General features: G+C 34.6%; 1 protein-coding gene across 1 annotated transcript in view; it reads left to right on the forward strand.

Moving 5' to 3' along the window:
• Window positions 1–21,289, forward strand: part of LOC129005971 (lysosomal aspartic protease-like) — a 50,148-nt gene that overhangs the window by 1,801 nt on the left and 27,058 nt on the right. The window contains exons 2-9 of the mRNA XM_054435048.1: window positions 625–743; window positions 1,299–1,408; window positions 2,291–2,481; window positions 3,169–3,224; window positions 7,403–7,512; window positions 8,396–8,586; window positions 17,767–17,889; window positions 20,686–20,851. Of these exons, the coding sequence (XP_054291023.1) occupies window positions 625–743; window positions 1,299–1,408; window positions 2,291–2,481; window positions 3,169–3,224; window positions 7,403–7,512; window positions 8,396–8,586; window positions 17,767–17,889; window positions 20,686–20,851 (1,066 nt within the window). The remainder of the gene's footprint in view (window positions 1–624; window positions 744–1,298; window positions 1,409–2,290; window positions 2,482–3,168; window positions 3,225–7,402; window positions 7,513–8,395; window positions 8,587–17,766; window positions 17,890–20,685; window positions 20,852–21,289) is intronic.

A 21,289-nucleotide genomic window follows, 5' to 3' on the forward strand; every position in this document is an offset into this window, starting at 1 on the left:
CCAACTACACACAGCTAAACACAGCATGTTAAAAACAACCCATTTAATGACAAAAATATTAAATATACAGTTCACCAAACAGAATTGTCAACTATTTTTAAAGAATATGTTTCCAATATTTAATTTGTGAAAGTGCAATTGGCCTGGTCAAACCTGAAAATTATTTATAGTGTAGCTTCGTTGAAAGCCTACTAAGAAACTCATACAGTTGAACCTCGGTAGGAAGACCCTCGAAAACAAGTCATCGTTGATAACAAGTGTAATTTTCAAATCCCCTTGAATTTATTTTACCCCAAATCACATGTTATTGCAAACCTCAATAAGGAGTCAACCTTGATAACAAGTCTTATTTAATAATCCCCATGAGAGTCTTGTTATCAAGGTTCTACTGTATTATAGCTTTTTGAAAAAGTGTCATGTTCACGTGAGAACAATCCTTAAATTGACCCTTACTCCAGCTGACTTTACTGGTGCCTTACTATGAAAGATGACTTTCTGGTATGAAAAAACTACAGAAACCAATTGATTAATTTTTAGTATAGCGAAAAGTGATTAGTGTGCTAATAGCTAAAAGTACCTAACCTTTTAATGTCCTTACTATTTATGTGTATATTTTCATACCCAATACTATGGTTTTGTCAACATTGGCAAGCCTGGGAAGACATTCAAAATGGTGATGGACACGGCTTGGGCCTACACCTGGGTTCCGTCCGTGGAATGCCCCCTCGTCAGCATAGCTTGTGGTATTGTGCTTTACTGTCTTGGTTTCGCTGGTCTTTGGTTTATGTGGCCGATTGGAAGCCAATATTAAAACGTGTTTCCCATATGGCTTAAAAGACATGAAGTATTATACACTAGTCTCCACAAGTTCACTCATTCAATTCAAAGAATCTTTATTTGTTTGTAACATCGAATACACATAAATAGTGCCAAATACAGGCATTGAAAAATGATAAACAAAGGTATCTTAGAATTAAAAATGTAAAAACTAACATTACTTCTTATAACTCATCACAAGAATAAATAGCTTTTTTGATGAAGTATTGCTACAATTTAATCTTGAATTTTTATTTGATGCCTTATCTGTAATGCTTTTTGAAATTTTGTTATACAATTTTGAACCAGCATATTTAGGTTTCTTTTTGAAAAGTTCCAGAGCTTTTGAGAGCTTAATTATAAAGGAGACCTCGAAGAACAGTTTGGAATTCATTTTTGCCAATATCCTACTGATTTTAAAATAGGTTAATTAAATTTATGATACAGGTGATTTTTGATTAAGGTATAAATGTATTTTTCAGCCCGACATGAAAGATATGACCACAGTAGATCATCGACTTATAAACCTGATGGCACCAACTTCAACATTTCCAACACTTATGTTGGATATCTTTCCAATGACTTGTTCTTGGTAAGTTTTATCCATTTTCAATAATCACTAATCTTTTTTTATACACTTGATTTAACAAAAATATTATTTGTAGTTAATAGTGCTTTTTTTCAGGGGACTTATAGTAGTAGTGTGTTAACGACACGAGTAGAAAATTTAAGGTGCCAGCCTTGGCGAGTGCATTAAAACCTTCTACAAGTGTCGTTAACACTATTTACGCAAGTTGCATACATTACTTTACCTACGACAGTGTTTTAATTATAAATCACTACTCATTACTTCTAAGAGAGGTTATGTTTTTGTTTAAACCTCTCATTGCCACTGTCAGTGATGCAACCAAACATTGTACCAAACACTAATTGCAGCACTCAACAATTAAATTGGCCTAAACAGCTGATTAGTTGAAGTTCGAATCATTACAATTTTACTTCTTCTCTCTCAATCCTTGAACCTCATTGGTCCGTGTTACTCTGTTGTTTTGACTCTTAATAGTTCAAACAAATTAAAGCAGTAAAACCATATGTAACATCATATACGTTGGGCACAACCATTCAGAACATTCATCAAAGTACGGTACGCAAGAAATTTCAGATTGGTTAGGTAAGTAGGAATTAGTACAAGCAGTCTAGGATATTACCAAAAATAATAAACACTCGGTTTCAAAAATATACTATATTTGCCATTGGAGTTGGCTGCAGCACATGAAGCGGGAGTGGTTACACCATAGTGTATAAATGCTCCCATCAGACTGAATGTATTTACAAACCGCTTAAAAATATGTGAAAAGTTTAAATAATGTGAAAATCAGCCCCAAGCTTGAGTTATAAGTTATTAAAAAAGTTTCCTGTACATTTTCTCACTATGTTTTTGTTGATGAAATTGTAACATACCTTTGCTCCCCAGGTTGGCCAGATGAATACCACAGATCAGAAGTTTGCAGAACTCAAACATTTGCCATGGATAAACGCTCTGTATGAACCAGACGGAGACCTAGGGCTAGGCTTAGAAAAACTGTCCCCCGGTGTCACTCCTTTGTTCTACAACATCTACAGACAGAACAAAATTGCTCCAATATTTTCTTTCTACATTAACAGGTATGTTTTCAGTTCACTTTTTTCTGTATAATTTATTGACAATTAGCTATTGATCAATGTGTTACTTTACCTATAGTACAAGACAGTTATCCAAAAAAAGACCCTAACCTAGAACAAATTAGTTCAAGGATAAACTCTTCTGGAATGTGCTTGGGACACACTCTTAAATATTTCCCGAGAATTCCGAAAAAATGCCACTTCAGCAAAATCTGCCATCCTGGAAAATGGCATCGAAACAAATCATACTTGTGAGGTTTAAGGGAAATTGCTATAACTTCAAATTTATTCAACTTCCGTAAAGCCTTGAAAGTTTGATTTGTTTCGCTGCCATTTTCCAAGATGGCAAATTTTGCTGAAGTTTTTGGGAATTCTCGGTAAATGTTAAGGATTGTGTCCCAAACACATTCCACAAGAGTTAACTTTTGAACTAATTTGTTCTAGGTTAATCATTATCTGTCCTGTAATAGGCAATTTATTCATATTGGCAACCATACACAAGACAGTTAAAATATTACATAGTGATTTAACATAGATGCACAATGTTTACATAAATCACAGAGAGAATAAAATTGTTTATTGAATTAACAAAGGACAAGAATGTGTACTTGTATAAAAACTACAAAAACATGGAATGATAATACGGTATTATAATAACGACAATTACACTAAATACCATTTGACTTAAAGGATAATCCAGGCTTGCTTTCAAATGTGCTCGGACCCAGAGGCGCAAGATGTTTTGGGTTTGTTGGGGGTGAAAGCAATAGAAAACATTTTAAATCACGTGACAATGGAAAATCCTCTCCACTCTCCAACTCTCCCTCAAACTCAACAACTATTTTCATAAATATGCACAATTTAATCAATAATATAATATATAACAAAAATAAATTGTGAAAAACTTTTTTTTTTGTGGTTTTCTATGGGTGCTGAATAGCCTAGTTACGTCCCTGGCAATGAAATCACTTGATTCATTAGATAAGTGAAAAAACTTGAAACAACTGTTACAACATAACTTTAAAAATTCTAAAACAACTTTATTACATTTAATTACATTACTCATTACATTTAATAAAGTGACAGTGACGCACTACAAGCTCTGTAATCATCTTCCCAAATGAGTTTCATATTATACTTTTTTGCCACACTACAAACTACACACAGCTAAACACAGCATGTTAAAAACAACCCATTTAATGACAAAATATTAAATATACAGTTCACCAAACAGAATTGTCAACTATTTTTAAAGAGTATGTTTCCAATTTTTAATTTGTGAAAGTGCAATTGGCCTGGTCAAACCTGAAAAATATTTATAGTGTAGCTTCGTTGAAAGCCTACTAAGAAACTCATACAGTTGAACCTCGATAGGAAGACCCTCAAAAACAAGTCAACCTTGATAACAAGTCTTAATTAATAATCCCAATGAGAGTCTTGTTATCAAGGTTCTACTGTATTATAGCTTTTTGAAAAAGTGTCATTTTCACGCGAGAACAATCCTTAAATTGACCCTTACTCCAGCTGACTTTACTGGTGCCTTACTATGAAAGATGACTTTCTGGTATGAAAAAACTACAGAAACCAATTGATTAATTTTTAGTATAGCGAAAAGTGATTAGTGTGCTAATAGCTAAAAGTACCTAACCTTTTAATGTCTATTAAATTCCATGTTGATGGCCCCTGGATTACTTTAAATGACTATAATAATGGTACAATACCTCGTCAAGTAATCCAAATGGTGATTGAGGTTATCAACCTACATGTTTCGCCGTTAATACGGCATCGTCAGGGTTACAAAAAACGAAGACATCGATGTCACACGCACACAATAAATACACGAAAACGAACATTTAATTACAAAAAGACAAAAAGTAAACATTTAATTGACATTGATAGGCCTATCACACGCACACGACACGGACGGTCCCGGCGCAGGTAGTAGACTGCAGTCAGACTCCTTCCTCGTTGTTGTCCATGTTATCAGTAGGACAAAGGTCAGGTGGCCGGTTATTTTGGTGAATTAGCACATTGAAAATAGAGTGTGACTGGAACTGCAGTTTTTCATTGAGGATATGTCCACTGGCGGTGTTGTCGTGGTATAATTTGTAAATTTCAAATTCCTCTAACGTGTTTAGTTTACTACCTTTCCTGCATTTATGTAGCACCTCAAGACCGTCAGCAATCTCACTCATGTTATGGTTTAGGTCGATTAAATGCTGGGCAAACGCTGAATTTTGTTTGATTAAACGTGGTTTGGGCCTGTGTTCATTGTAGCGAGTAGCGAACCCACGACCTGCCAACGAAGTTATTGAACTAAAAAAAGACCCCACTAAAAATTATCAAACAAAAATCAAAACTCTGATAAATTCGAGTAAAGTGTTATTCACTGATAACGATATCCGCTATCTACGTATCATGAACCCATCAGCCCCGATACTACGGGGGCTTCCTAAAGTTCATAAAACAGGTGTTCCCATCAGGCCACTAGTCGACTACACAAACGCACCCACATATAATATCGCTAAACGATTAGAAAGGATCCTAAAGGATAACATAGTCCTAGACAATAACCACAGCCTAAGGAATTCCTATGATTTCATTGACAAAACTAAAGATTGGCACATACAAAACCATCATTTGCTTGCCTCATTCGACATAGTGAATTTATACACGAATGTGCCCGTAGAAAAAACCATAGATATAATACAAACAAACTTAACAAACAAATCAGCTATGTTACCAGAGGCAATAAAAGAGATTATTGACCTGTTAAGAGAGATTTTGAGACAAAACTATTTTGCATTTAATGGGAAATATTATTCTCAAACTGATGGTCTGGCAATGGGCTCCCCACTATCTGGAATTTTATCTGATATATACTTAAATTATATTGAAAATGAGTACATTTTATCTGACAAGAACAAATATCATTCTAAAATAGTACTATACAATAGATATGTCGATGATACCATTGTCTTGTTTGATGGCAATAAAAGGCAATTGGATCTACTCTTAAATTATCTAAACAAAATAGCCCCGAGACTAAAGTTCACATTAGAAACAGAAGAAGACAACAACGCAATACATTTTCTAGATTTAACCATAACTAAAATTAACAATAAATTCGATTATAAAATCTACAGGAAACCCACTTTTTCAGTTCAGACCATTCACGCAACCTCATATCATCCACATTCTCAAAAAATTGCAGCATACAGCTCTATGGTACACAGACTTCTAACGGTCCCCTTAAGTCCCACAAATTACAGTAATGAATACAATATCATCAAACATATAGCCATATCCAACGGCTATAATAGCGGGCTTGTAGACAGACTTATAATCAAACACCATAATAGAGAGGTCAAACAAAAGGACGAACGTAAGAAGTACGTATGTATTGAATATTCCCACACATTACAAAACTGCCTATCCAAAGAGCTTCGTAGAAAGGGAATCGAATTAACATTCAAAACTACAAACCGTACTCGTAACACCCTGTCACAAACTGACCGATCAAGAGATAAAATGGAAATGACAGGTGTTTACAAAATTAAATGCCAAGATTGTCCAAGCCAATATGTTGGGCAAACAGGTCGTGGGTTCGCTACTCGCTACAATGAACACAGGCCCAAACCACGTTTAATCAAACAAAATTCAGCGTTTGCCCAGCATTTAATCGACCTAAACCATAACATGAGTGAGATTGCTGACGGTTTTGAGGTGCTACATAAATGCAGGAAAGGTAGTAAACTAAACACGTTAGAGGAATTTGAAATTTACAAATTATACCACGACAACACCGCCAGTGGACATATCCTCAATGAAAAACTGCAGTTCCAGTCACACTCTATTTTCAATGTGCTAATTCACCAAAATAACCGGCCACCTGACCTTTGTCCTACTGATAACATGGACAACAACGAGGAAGGAGTCTGACTGCAGTCTACTACCTGCGCCGGGACCGTCCGTGTCGTGTGCGTGTGATAGGCCTATCAATGTCAATTAAATGTTTACTTTTTGTCTTTTCATAATTAAATGTTCGTTTTCGTGTATTTATTGTGTGCGTGTGACATCGATGTCTTCGTTTTTTGTAACCCTGACGATGCCGTATTAACGGCGAAACATGTAGGTTGATAACCTCAATCACCATTTGGATTACTTGACGAGGTATTGTACCATTATTATAGTCTTTTAATGTCTTTACTATTTATGAGTATATTTTCAGACCCAATACTATGGTTTTGTCAACATTGGCAAGCCTGAGAAGACATTCAAAATGGTGATGGACACGGCTTGGGCCTACACCTGGGTTCCGTCCGTTGAATGCCCCCTGTCAGCATAGCTTGTGGTATTGTGCTTTACTATAACTTAAGTTATCCTGTCTTGGTTTCGCTGGTCTTTGTTTTATGTGGCCGATTGGAAGCCAATATTAAAACGTGTTTCCCATATGGCTTAAAAGACATGAAGTATTATACACTAGTCTCCACAAGTTCACTCATTCAATTCAAAGAATCTTTATTTGTTTGTAGCATCGAATACACATAAATAGTGCCAAATACAGTTATTGAAAAATGATAAACAAAGGTATCTTAGAATTAAAAATGTAAAAACTAACATTACTTCTTATAACTCATCAAAAGAATAAATAGCTTTTTTGATGAAGTACTGCTACAATTTAATCTTGAATTTTTATTTGATGCCTTATCTGTAATGCTTTTTGAAATTTTGTTATACAATTTTAAACCAGCATATTTAGGTTTCTTTTTGAAAAGTTCCAGAGTTTGAGAGCTTAATTATAAAGGAGACCTCGAAGAACAGTTTGGAATTCATTTTTGCCAATATCCTACTGATTTTAAAATAGGTTAATTAAATTTATGATACAGGTGATTATTGATTTAGGTATAAATGTATTTTTCAGCCCGACATGAAAGATATGACCACAGTAGATCATCGACTTATAAACCTGATGGCACCAGCTTCAACATTTCCAACACTTATGTTGGATATCTTTCCAATGACTTGTTCTTGGTAAGTTTTATCCATTTTCAATAATCACTAATCTTTTTTATACACTTGATTTAACAAAAATATTATTTGTAGTTAATAGTGCATTGTTTCAGGGGACTTATAGTAGTAGTGTGTTAACGACACGAGTAGAAAATTTAAGGTGCCAGCCTTGGCGAGTGCGTTAAAACCTTCTACAAGTGTCGTTAACACTATTTACGCAAGTTGCATACATTACTTTACCTACGACAGTGTTTTAATTACTATAAATCACTACTCATTACTTCTAAGAGAGGTTATGTTTTTGTTTAAACCTCTCATTGCCACTGTCAGTGATGCAACCAAACATTGTACCAAACACTAATTGCAGCACTCAACAATTAAATTGGCCTAAACAGCTGATTAGTTGAAGTTCGAATCATTACAATTTTACTTCTTCTCTCTCAATCCTTGAACCTCATTGGTCCGTGTTACTCTGTTGTTCAAACAAATTAAAGCAGTAATTAAAGCAAATTAAAGCCATATGTAACATCATATACGTTGGGCACAACCATTCAGAACATTCATCAAAGTATGGTACGCAAGAAATTTCAGATTGGTTAGGTAAGTAGGAATTAGTACAAGCAGTCTAGGATATTACCAAAACTAATAAACACTCGGTTTCAAAAATATACTATATTTGCCATCGGAGTTGGCTGCAGCACTTGAAGAGGGAGTGGTTACACCATAGTGTATAAATGCTCCCATCAGACTGAATGTATTTACAAACCGCTTAAAAATATGTGAAAAGTTTAAATAATGTGAAAATCAGCCCCAAGCTTGAGTTATAAGTTGTTAAAAAAAGTTTCCTGTACATTTTCTCACTATGTTTTTGTTGATGAAATTGTAACATACCTTTGCTCCCCAGGTTGGCCAGATGAATACCACAGATCAGAAGTTTGCAGAACTCAAACATTTGCCATGGATAAACGCTCTGTATGAAGCAGACGGAACCCTAGGGCTAGGCTTGGAAAAACTGTCCCCCGGTGTCACTCCTTTGTTCTACAACTTCTACAGACAGAACAAAATTGCTCCAATATTTTCTTTCTACATTAACAGGTATGTTTTCAGTTCACTTTTTTTTTGTATAATTTATTGACAATTAGCTATTGATCAATGTGTTACTTTACCTGTAGTACAAGACAGTTATCCAAAAAAAGACCCTAACCTAGAACAAATTAGTTCAAGGATAAACTCTTCTGGAATGTGCTTGGGACACACTCTTAAATATTTCCCGAGAATTCCCAAAAAATGCCATTTCAGCAAAATCCGCCATCCTGGAAAATGGCATCGAAACAAATCATACTTGCGAGGTTTAAGGGAAATTGCTATAACTTCAAATTTATTCAACTTCCGTAAAGCCTTGAAAGTTTGATTTGTTTCGCTGCCATTTTCCAAGATGGCAAATTTTGCTGAAGTTTTTGGGAATTCTCGGTAAATGTTAAGGAGTGTGTCCCAAACACATTTCACAAGAGTTAACTTTTGAACTAATTTGTTCTAGGTTAATCCCAGACAGCACAGGATGTTTTAAAAATATTTTATTTTAATCTTTAAAGTATATTTTAAAAATGCATCCTATTCCACCCCCAATGTATACTAAAAATATTTTAATAAAATATTTTGTTTTAATATTTTATAAATGTTATTAAAAAATTATTAAAAAATGTATTTAAATATTTTAAATTATAAAGATTTGGTATGAAAAGCATAATTATTAGTTGAGTAAATTGATTAAATAGTTCATAAAAACAAATTAAAAAAAAACTAGAACAAAATTTTTTTGCCCGGACGGGGGTTTGAACCTGGTACCTTTGCCTTGTGAGCCTCCTACCTTACCTCTGAGCTACCTGTGTTGGTTGTTTTTGAGAGTTTTCAAGTGGTGAAAGAGTAGCCGACAGTTGCAATGGCCGCAATACTTGAAATATTTTTGATACCACAGTATATAATATAATTCTGTTAATCTGCTTAGGCATCAAGTAGATGAATTGTTTTTCTGGGAGTTGGAGAGGGTACTAGTATTTGAATAAAGATTATTTAATTACAATTAGATTAGTAATGTTATTATAATTTATTATTATAACATTAATTAATATTTCCCCTTAAATTGTTCATCTATTAAAAATTAACTCAAATAAGTTAAAAAATATTAATTAAAAAAATGCATTATTTTAATTGTTCTATATTAAGCAGGTGTTCCCTGCTCTATAATCTATAATTAAATCTATTAATTATAGATCCAATTTACTATAGATTTCATAACCGTACCGACCATTTCCCAACGTTGGGCCAACAATAACAATGTGTGCTACTTGGGCGGACATCCGGTATGTTAAAAGTTCACTTTTATAAGATAGTCTAAACATTTTGTTTAACTGTTTGGAAAAAAGGAATTATTTTTGGAGTGACAACTGTAATATACATGCAATTTTTAGTATAAGCTACTTGAATTATTTAAAAAAGTCTTTTAGTCATGGCCCTAAATCAATTCTTTAAGGAACAAGAAATTTGCTGTCAAAATATATTTTTTAAATGTGTGGGAAATATATTTTACCCAGCTCGGTTGAAACAAGTAACCAAAATATATTTTTAAAACCTAAACAGGCTATTTATAAAATATTTCTATAATATTCTTTATAAAGGTGTTATAAAGTGTTTTTAAAAATATTTTTACAGTTACAATTCTATAAAAATATTTTTAAAAGCTATTTTTTATGGTAAATAAAATATTTTAAAAATATCTTTTACATAAAAAACTAAATTATTTTGTCTTAATATATTAAAAATATTTTGTAAATATATTCAACCGAAAAATAGAAAATATTTACAAAATATATTTTTAAGACAATTAAAAAATCATTTTAAAATATTTTAAAACTATTATGTTAAAATATTATTCAAAAATTAAAAAAATAGATTTTAAAAATAATATTAAAATATATAAAATATTTTTAAGATGGATATATGTTTTAAAAATATTTATAAAATATCCTTGTGCTGTCTGGGATCATTATCTGTCCTGTAATAGGCAATTTATTTATATTGGCAACCATACACAAGACAGTTAAAATATTACATAGTCATTTAACATAGATTCACAATGTTTACATAAATTAAGTTACAGAGAGAATACAATTGTTTATTGAATTAACAAAGGACAAAAATATGTACTTGTATAAAAACTACAAAAACATGGAATGATAATACGGTATTATAACAACAACAATTACACTAAATACCATTTGATTTAAAGGTAAATCCAGGCTTGCTTTCAAATGTGCTCGGACCCAGAGGCGCAAGATGTTTTGGGTTTGTTGGGGGTGAAAGCAACAGAAAACATTTTAAATCACGTGACAATGGAAAATCCTCTCCACTTTCAACTCTCACTCAAACTCAACAACTATTTTCATAAATATGCACAATTTAATCAATAATATACTATATAACAAAAATAAATTGTGAAAACCTTTTTTCTTTGTGGTTTTCTATGAAAAGTATCCACAAAAACACTAAACACAATTCCTTAAGAAATTGATATTTTCATAGTCATTTTTAAGCTCCCTAATCCAGCTGATATGTTTCTTACAGTCTAAAAACATACCAATGACCTTATCTCGTATGCGGCGTGAAATTCTATATCTTAAAAAGTTTTCTAGGCACACAGCTAAGTGTACATGTTAGCTATAGAACTGTAAACGGTGCCTTTCTGTTAATAAACTTTGCCAGTAAGCAGCGTTGCAACCTACATGCCAACTAAGGAACTATTCAAACAGCCCTAACTTAAAAACCAACACTTGCAGACTATACTATTTTCTTTTAGACAGCATATTACTGTTCTTCTTTGGTGTTGTCTATTGTGTAATGTTGACAAATGACAATGAGATTCTGATTCTGGTACATTAACACAGGGACACAGTGCTTATTTAAACCTGAATACGAGTGAAAGATCAGTGTGTAGCGAAGAAAATGGCAATAGAAATAATAGTAATGCAATTTTTAACAAGTCTCAGGTGGAAAATATTTTCCACCTGAGAAAACTTGTTAAAAATTGCATTACTATTATTTCTATTGTCATTTTCTTTGCTACACACTGATCTTTCACTCGTATTCAGGTTTAAATAAGCACTGTGTCCCTGTGTGGATAACAAATAGACTGTCAAACATGCACATGTGACCTGAGCAAGGCGTTTGATTGTGTTGATTTTAAAATTCTTATAAACAAATTACAAAATGGGTTTCGAGGGCCATCTCTACAATTCTTTTCATCTTACCTAAACAATCGTAAACAAATAGTAAGTATTAACGGTAATACGTCACAAGAAAAGAATGTAAAATGGGGCGTTCCCCAAGGCTCAGTCCTTGGTCCACTTTTATTTTTAATTTATTTCAATGACCTTCCATTGGCAGTAAAGAGTCAAACTATTCTAAATGCTGACAAACCAACATTTTTTCATGTAAACCCCAACCTAACAGAACTAAAAAATCTTGTCCATGAAACAAAGCTAAAAGCATCAAATTGGTTTAATGCGAATGGATTTTTGCTTAATGAAGAAAAAACCCAAAATATGATTTTTACACTAAAACAAATCCCCACTAAGAGTGATATAAATAATAGCACAGCTGTAAAATTTTTGGGCCTTCATATTGATAATCAACTTACATGAAATGCTCACATAGATTATTTATCTTCAAGATTGTCTCGGGTGGTGCATCTTTTAGGATGGCTTGTAAATCAGGTTCCTAAGAAATATGTAAGGACAGCCTATTTTGTGTACTTCCAGTCAATCATGAGATACGGATTGGTGCTTTGGGGTGGTAGACTATTGGCCTTCAACGCAAGGGTAGACTAACCCGCATGACAGTGCTGTACTGCTAACTTGCATTGAGATTATTGAAGGAAGTGAAATATGTCCAAGCCAATTACTCGTCGTGGTCGCGAGAATTTATTACGCGAAGCTGAAAATGGTCTTGAAAGCCTTAGAGGTGAATTGGTAAATGATGATGTGGTGGGTCTTGCCATAAACCTTCGTGGGACTCTTTCAGTTGTAGCGGAAAAGTATGGTAATGAAGCTATAGTGGATTTAATACCAGATATAACGAGTACCTTAAATAGATTGGATGCATCAACTACCGTCAATAACGATTTGAAGAAACATATTTATGATCTAACTGAGGAAAATAAAACGTTAGTAAAGCTACTGGAAAAAGAAAAAGCTCAGAGGAGAGAAAATTTTGAAGTTTCATTGCACTTTGAAGAAAAGGCGGAAGAAGATATAAAATTATTAAAACTTCAAATTGAAAACCTGAAACAAGTTCAGTTAAAGATGCACGAAGACTTAAAGGATAAAGATGCAGTCATAAATATATTACAATGTGAAAGTAACTCTCTATATCAAGGAATGAATAATAGTGGATTAATTCCTGGGAATACAGAGTTTGCACTTCCAAAGAACACAGTAAAAAAAAACATAGTAAATCCTCAAGATGTACAACCAATTATAACTTCAAACAGATTCTCCGCTCTTGCTGAAGAAATCCGTGTACCACCTTGTGACGGCGTAAGAGTCGAGGTTCTGGCTCAAGTTCACAAATCAGCTGAACCTCCTTCGACTTCATCTACAAAATCTAATAAAAAACAGTTAAATCGATCTTCTGATTTTCCAAGGAATAAAAGGCGCCTTACTTTATTAGCCGACAGTCAAGGCAAGGATTTTGGCAAGTATCTGAAACATTTAGAAGAGGATTTTGAAATTTTTGTCTATACCAAGCCTGGTGCTAAACTTAAACATGTTGTTCGAGATGGGATGAGTATGATCAACAATTTCGGCAAGGAGGATTTTGTCATTGTGTTAGCAGGGTCAAATGATCTACATCAAAACGAGCCTTCACAACTAACTGTTACCCAAGGTGTCCAATCTCTTCTTTCCGTGAACGTGACATCTAATATCCTTATTAATAGCATACCTTACCGCTACGATACTCCTTCAATCAACAACAACATTTATTATGCAAACTGGAACATATCTCACAGGATACAGGACTACAAAGGACAGGCCAACCTCTCTTATGTAGATGTCAATGCAGTACTTAACAGATCACACTTCACTAGACATGGTCTACACTACAACAGGAGGGGCAAACAGCTACTGGCAGATCATTTTACCAGACTTATCAGACAGGCTACAAGAGACTCAACATCTTTAACAGTCACCTCGCAAAAAGAGATGCCAAAGAATACATCTCCGCCTGCAGTGCCCCATCTACGTAGTCCTCCGGTCCATCAGCGACATCATGCTCCTCTCAAGCAGTCCACGCCACTACCATCCATCTCTAAGACTCACCAGGTACAGCTCCTATCACCTTCTTCACCATCACCACCACCACCAAAACTCAACTGTCTGCAAGACTTTCCACTACTGACTCCAGACCTCCAACCAACTAATTTAAATTTAACCAATTCAGAACCTCTTTCACAAAGTTATAAACCTGTATGTAACGTAGTATCTAATTCCACTCACACTCTTTTTTTAGGAATTCCGAGTCAATCTCAGAGCAGTTGTTTACTAACATCGACCGGCGCCACCCTTGTAGCCCCGAATTAGGTACTAAATTATCAATAGTGCATCAAAATGTTCAGTGTGCAACAAACAAACTTCTCCAATTGGAGCTTCTGTGTGAGGAGCTTCAGCCAGATGTGTTTGTTGCTACTGAGCATCATTTCAAGCCTGCAAATATTCAGTATTTTCATATAAACAATTTTGAAATGTCTAATTCTTTTGTCAGGTCGAGGTTTCAAGGTGGTGGCGTCGCAATATTTGTTAGGTCTCCCATAGTCTATGCGCCTATTTCTGTTCCGAATACCACAGACAAAGACTTCGAAGTTGCTGGAGTGAAAGTAACAACGTCAAATCAAAGCCCTATAATCATCATAGGTCTATATAGGTCACCTGATGGTCTTCTAAATGCTTTTTTTCGAAATTTTGAGATTTTGCTGAGCGACTTAAGCTCAAGGAGTAGTCAATTCGTAGTTGCTGGCGACTTCAATATCAATGTACTAGATGCCTCTCTTCCTGAGACTAAACAGCTGAGAGACCTTTTAGAGTCTTTTGGTTTGCAATGGCGCATAAACTCACCCACACGTGTAACTGCAACCTCGTCTAGTGCCATTGACAATGTAATCTCAAACTGTGAAAATCTGGTAACATCAGTTGTTACTACAGCCATCTCAGACCATGATGCGCAGCAGATATATATCCATGATTGTTCTCCAGCAACTACTCCCTCCTTGGTTTATGAGGGAAGGACTGTCAACCCCTCAACAATTAAATCATTTAAAGCCTGTTTAAAAAATGAGCAATGTAACTATTTATCAAACACCAAATCAGTTGATGTTTTTCAACATTTCATGTACAGCTTTAGATATCACCTTGACTCAAACTGTCCAAGAAGAAAGATGAAAATAAAAAAAAAAATCTCAAAATGTTTCTTGGATAACTAAAGGTATTTTGGTATCTAGAGAAAAACTAAAGCAACACTATATTACGGCTAAAGCAACAAGAGATGCAAATTTCAAAATATTTTTTAAAAATTACAAAAGAATTTACAGAAAACTAATTAGAGCAGCGAAATCCTATGAAATTAGAAAAAAATTAAAAGCTAGTGACAATATCTCAAAATCAGCATGGGGTGTGATCAACAATATAAAAGGCCAGAAAACTGAAAAACCTATTCATGTAAGAATAAACAGTGGCGTAGTCACAGAACCTTCGAATGTGGCAAACTACCTTAATGATTATTTTTCCCAAGTAGCAATTTCAAATGTGACATCTTTGAGAAATATGCAGCCAGTGATAGGTGATAGTCCTATTATGTCTATGGGACTTTTCCCCGTAACAGAGGAGGAAGTTGCAACTGTCATAAATCAACTACCGTCGAAGAGATCAACAGATGTCGATGGCATGTCTGTGTGGCTTCTTAAGCAACTGTCTGAGCATATATTACGTCCATTGACGGAAGCAGTCAATGCCTCTTTTAAGAGTGGGTGTTTCCCTGAAGATCTGAAAAGGGCAAAAGTTATTCCAATCTTTAAAAAGGGGGACCCACTCAATGCCAACAACTACCGTCCCATCTCTCTCTTGCCTGTGTTTAGCAAAATATTTGAAAAACTGTTCTTGATTCAATTGTTAGCATTCCTCAATCATCACAACATTTTTTCATTTGATCAATTCGGGTTCAGAAGGGGGAAATGTTCAGTGGATGCAGTGTATAGCCTTGTCAGTAAGGTAATTGAGAATCCGGACAAGCATCACCCGACACTCAGTGTCTTTCTAGATCTTACCAAGGCTTTTGACTGCGTCAACCACAGTATCCTCTTGTCAAAATTAGAACACTACGGTGTTCGAGGTGTTCCGTTGCATTGGATAAAATCTTACCTTTCAAACAGAACTCAACAGGTGCAGGTCTCAAATCATCTTTCAAAACCAGCTCTGTTAAAGTATGGTGTCCCGCAGGGATCCATTCTTGGTCCAATTTTATTTTTGATTTACGTTAACGATCTGTCTTCATCATCTGGATCTAGCAAATTGGCTCAATATGCTGATGATACGACTCTCTGTTGCAGTGCCAACAATCTTCCAAATCTAGAAATCAAAACTTTTGTAGATCTAAATTCATGTGTTCAATTTTTTGAAAACATCAATTTGAAAATAAATTCTCAAAAAACAAATTTTATCCGTTTTCACAGGCACGGTGAACCAAGTGAGACTGTAACGGTAATGATTGATGACTCACAAATTGAACAAGTTCATTCTTTTAAGTTTCTGGGCATCACCATTGACCGGGGGCTCACTTGGAGTAACCACCTTGACAACGTCTGTACGAGAGTATCTTCAGGCTGTTTTGCCTTAAGAGTCCTCTCAAAATTTTGTCCAGAAAATGTTTTGCTAATGGCCTACTTTGGCCTTATTTACCCCCATCTTTCTTATGGAATTGCAATCTGGGGTGGATGTGCAGAAGTGGACTTCCACAGGTTGTTCCGTCTTCAAAAGAGAGCACTCAGAATAGTGGCTAAACTACAGGTGGGAGAGTCTTGTAGGGCCGTCTTCAGGGAGCTGGGCCTGCTTACTCTTGCCTCTCTGTATATCTTGGAAGCTGCCACGTTTTCCAAATTTAAATGCAGCCTAACACAAGGCCAGGACATTCACTCGTATTCAACTCGAGGCAGAGAACAATATAGGTTGGCCCAAAACAGGTCCCGAGCAGCCTCAAGCTTGCCCTCTCAGACGGGGGTGAGATTTTTGAATAGTCTTCCTGAACAAATAAGGAAAGAAAGGAACGAAAAACGGTTCAAACTGATTTTAAAAAGATATCTGATTAATAAAGAATATTACACTGTGGGTAAGTTTTTTGACACAAATGAGTAGATGGTGTTCGGCTGCTCTGAGGTTCTAAATCAATCAAATGACAAGTTCTGTGTAATTTTTTAATCATGAGTATTTTTAATTGTTTTATGCTGTTGTATTTATTTGTTTTGCTGTCACTTGTTATGCCTGTATTAAATGTTGACGGATGCCATGCAATTTTATATTTGTTTCACGGCAATAAAGATATTATTATTATTATTATTATTATTATTATTATTAGTGGTAGAATAAAAGAAATTTTGATTCTCCAAAAAAGGGCTTTAAGAGCTATGACAGGGACGCACCCTGATCATTGCAAACCTCTTTTTATAGATCTGCAAATTCAAACTGCAGTAAATTTGTTCATTTATGATCTGATTGTTTATATATTAAAAAACCCTGAATATCTTCAATTTAATAATCACAGTCACAACACTCGTTTTAAAAATACTGCGCTGTTAGAATCCCATCGTCTTAGTAAAACTAGTAATTGCCACATCATTTTATCAATTAAAGTGTATAACTCAGTAAAAAATAATATAAATTTTCATTCAATTAAAAAATTTAAGGCTATGTTTTATAGTTATCTACTTCAGAACCCTTTTTATAGTCTGGATGATTATTTTAAACTGGGAGAAATTGTCCTTTAGTTTGGTTTTCATTTCAGTTAAGAATGTGAATGGAGTTGAATGTTAATTGTAATATTTGGCCTGTAAGAGTATTTTGTTGTTTATGTTAAGACTTGGTTTAAAAACTGCAAATAGACTTTGTCAATGATATGTAAATGTATCCTTATGGCAAATAATGATTGATTGATTTATTGATTGATTATGTGTTATAGAGATCCTACCACAAAACGAGGAGGCTCCATCTTCTTCGGGGGAATTGACTACAAACACAACAAAACGGCCTTTACCACTCTAGATGTGACTTCTGATTTCTACTGGGAGTTCCAAGTGGACAAGTAAGAATCATTTGGTTTTTTTGCTACTGATATTAGCATTCATACTGTATTTTTTCACTTTCTCACGATATACAAACTAGGGGTGTGCGAATAGTGATTTTCAACCTCGAGCCGAGCCGAGCCGAGCTTTTTAAAAAATTGTCGAGCTCGAGCTTTTTCGAGCCGAGCTTTTCCTCAATAAGCTTTTCCTAATAATAATAATGTTCAGTCAATTTTTAAATAAACACAATGTTATTTTAATATGTTTAAAAACATTTGAGAATTGTCAAGACAATAAATAGTAGATAATCACGAAAAGAACTGAACTGAACTAAATTAAGATGCAAGAAAAAAAGGATATCGATTGAAGGCCTGACGAGATATGCAGTGCAGACTGAGACAATCAGATTGTCTTTCATAACAGAACAGCAACGCGACCTTGAATGACGACAAAACAACTAGCAAGTCGATAACATATGTACATTGTAACTACTATGAATACAGTATTTAATTCTATTTTGTATAAATAAATACAAAATAAATTTTAAAACACGTGACTATTCTTGTTGTTTTCCATGCACAAAATATTTTTGTTTTATGAATCGTATTAATCAAAAAAGAACATTGTTTGTTTGGATCCAAAAAGGTGGAGAGACAAGTAAAAAGTAAACTTATATATTAAAAAAGATATAATTGACATATAGAGGAAATAGACCAAAACACTAAAATCAATAGAATAACACACAAAGTAAACAAGAAATGAAATAAAGAACACGATGATTTAACACTGTCACTCAATTTTGTTATCTAGAAGGGTCAGCGAACTAATCAATAAATAGCCAAAACCAGTTTCCTCCCCTTCACACAGTCTCACCGCCCCCCTCCTCCCTGAGCCGGGAGGCCCAACACTTTGTCCTTAAAACACCCTAGCCTCTGAAACAATAAACCCTTACACCCTCGTTGCTGTTTTGACAACAGGTTTATGAATGCGATCACTATTTTTCATTTTCCAGAATTAACTATCAACTATTATTATTTGCAAGCTACAAATAGGAAACTACATCACATTATGGTATTCAATGACCCATGTATTATCAAAAATTAATAATTCATTACTTATTTTGATAATAAAAAGCATTCATTACAGCATGCACCACTTATTGATATATATATAATCATCAAAGTAACTGTTCCTTTATACAAAATAAAATAGGTACAAAATTGTGTGGCCAGTCAAACTTTATAAACAAACATTTTATTCTATAAAATACAGATGGTAAATAGGGGTTGGTTTAAAGGAAATAAAATACAAAACAGATTATTAATTATTTTGATAAACATTAAAAAGGTTATGGGATTGATTGAACTAAAATTACTGCAGGGAAACTTATAAGTAGAAAAGTCGTCAACCACAATCTGTTTAATCAGTACATTGTTAGAGAGAGAGAGAGAGAGAGAGAGAGAGAGGGAGAGAGAGAGAGAGAGAGAGAGAGAGAGAGAGAGAGAGAGAGAGAGAGAGAGAGAGAGAGGGAGAGAAAGAGAGAGAAAGAGAGATAACAGATAGGGACGTTTGATAAGGAGTTGAAAAAGTAAACAAACAAGGAACAACGACACGACGATGTTTACAGCCTTATTGTGTCGCCCACTACATTTGCACACGTGACCACTTTTTGTTTCTTCCTTATCTTTCATCCGTCCCAAAATAGAATTCCTGAAATAGTTTGTTGGTATAATCTCCCCTCCCACACAAGGCGCAGTGCTCAGTGCGCACTGTAGGTTGTCACGGCAACCCTGTGTCGTCATAGCGGCGAGCCAATCACGCACTCGCACTGCGTTGGAATAGCTGTGTTAGAAAGACAACGCGATAGGTGGTAGTTTGTCTCTTTCCTATATCCTCAAAATTACGATCGATAATCATTGCGTCTTGACGGAGCTGAGGTTCGTGCTTATCAAACCTCGAATGCATGAACAACGTAGAATTGTGATAACATTGTTTTCAATTACGACCCAAATTAAGGGGTTTTTTTAGTTTTGACTTAGTATTAAAAGCTCGGCTCGAACTTCGAGCTTTTTCAAAATGCCTCGAACCGAGCCGAATAATGAAAAGCTCGACCAAAAAGCTCGAAGATTGGAGTACTCGCACACCCCTAATACAAACTACTATATGGCAAAAGTATTGTGGTCAAAATTTTTGTGTTTGAGTGGATATATACATTTTGGGTCACCCTGAACTGAACCGAAAAAAGTTTTTTTTTTATATCTGTGTGTGTGGATGTGCTCAGTGCTACAGACCAGACTGGTCCCATTTTAATGAAATTTAGTGGTTGGATACTAATTGATCCATGGTATCTCCAGAGGTTTATTAATTTCTTTGAAATTAAGGTTTTTAATGGTGATTTTCTCATAAAACCCCATCAAATATACGGTGGCTATGATGTTTGTCTGGAAACAATATTACTCAAAATATAAATATAAGAATGACAATAGAGTAATAATTTAATATATTACAACCCTAAGATCATTAAAAGCAATGGGCGTCCATCAATATGGGCAGGGGGCCCAACCCCCCCTGCCCTATGAGACCCTACATTACCCAATTTTGCAAAAAACAATAAAATTACAATAGGCTACATAAAGAATTTTTAGTAAAAAAATTACAATCCAAATTGTACTTAAATGTTAAACAATTTCTGGGGGAGGAGCCCTGAACTCTCTTTTTACTGGGGGTCATTCGCTACACTTCAGTCCCCCAGCCACCCTTATGGAAAAGTTTGATGGACGCTCATGTCATCTCTATCATTGTTTATGTTTTTGCAGAATCGCTCTAGTGATGAGCAAGAAGAGCCAGAAGGAGTACTGTAAGAATGGTTGTAAAGCTCTCGCTGACACCAGCGCCAACACCATCATCGGTCCAGCTGACGAGATAAATGACATCAACAGACTCGTTGGAGCCACCGAAATATTTTTTTCAAACCGATACATGGTAAGATTCAAATTAAAACATTCATCAAACTTAACTTTTCGTAACAAAAACGTTTATACAAAGCATAGCTGTAAAAACAGGTTGTATTGTTAACAAGAATCCCTTATACGAGGGTTGTTTTTTTTTCAACCTCCGATAGGCTATAAACAAAAGACAAGTTCATATAAAACATTAAATTTATTACCAAAAGTTTGGTCCATTTATGGTTACTTTTTGACATAATCACCAAAGAGATTGAGAGATTTGCTATATCTGTGCACCAGCTTTTTAATACCCTCTTCAAGAAAAGTGGCCGCCAGTACATCCAAAAACAAAAAAAATTCAAAAAACAAAAAAATGTCAAAAAAATTAAAAAAATCAAGAAAAAATAAAAAAAGGACTTTAAAATTTCTAGAAATTCAGTAAACAAAGCAATAATGGCGAATCTGTGGTTTATTT

The sequence above is a fragment of the Macrosteles quadrilineatus genome, unplaced genomic scaffold (genome assembly GCF_028750875.1).
Source record: "Macrosteles quadrilineatus isolate MER2022 unplaced genomic scaffold, UCM_ALF_1.0 Scaffold_48__1_contigs__length_938360, whole genome shotgun sequence".
Classification (NCBI taxonomy): domain Eukaryota; kingdom Metazoa; phylum Arthropoda; class Insecta; order Hemiptera; family Cicadellidae; genus Macrosteles; species Macrosteles quadrilineatus.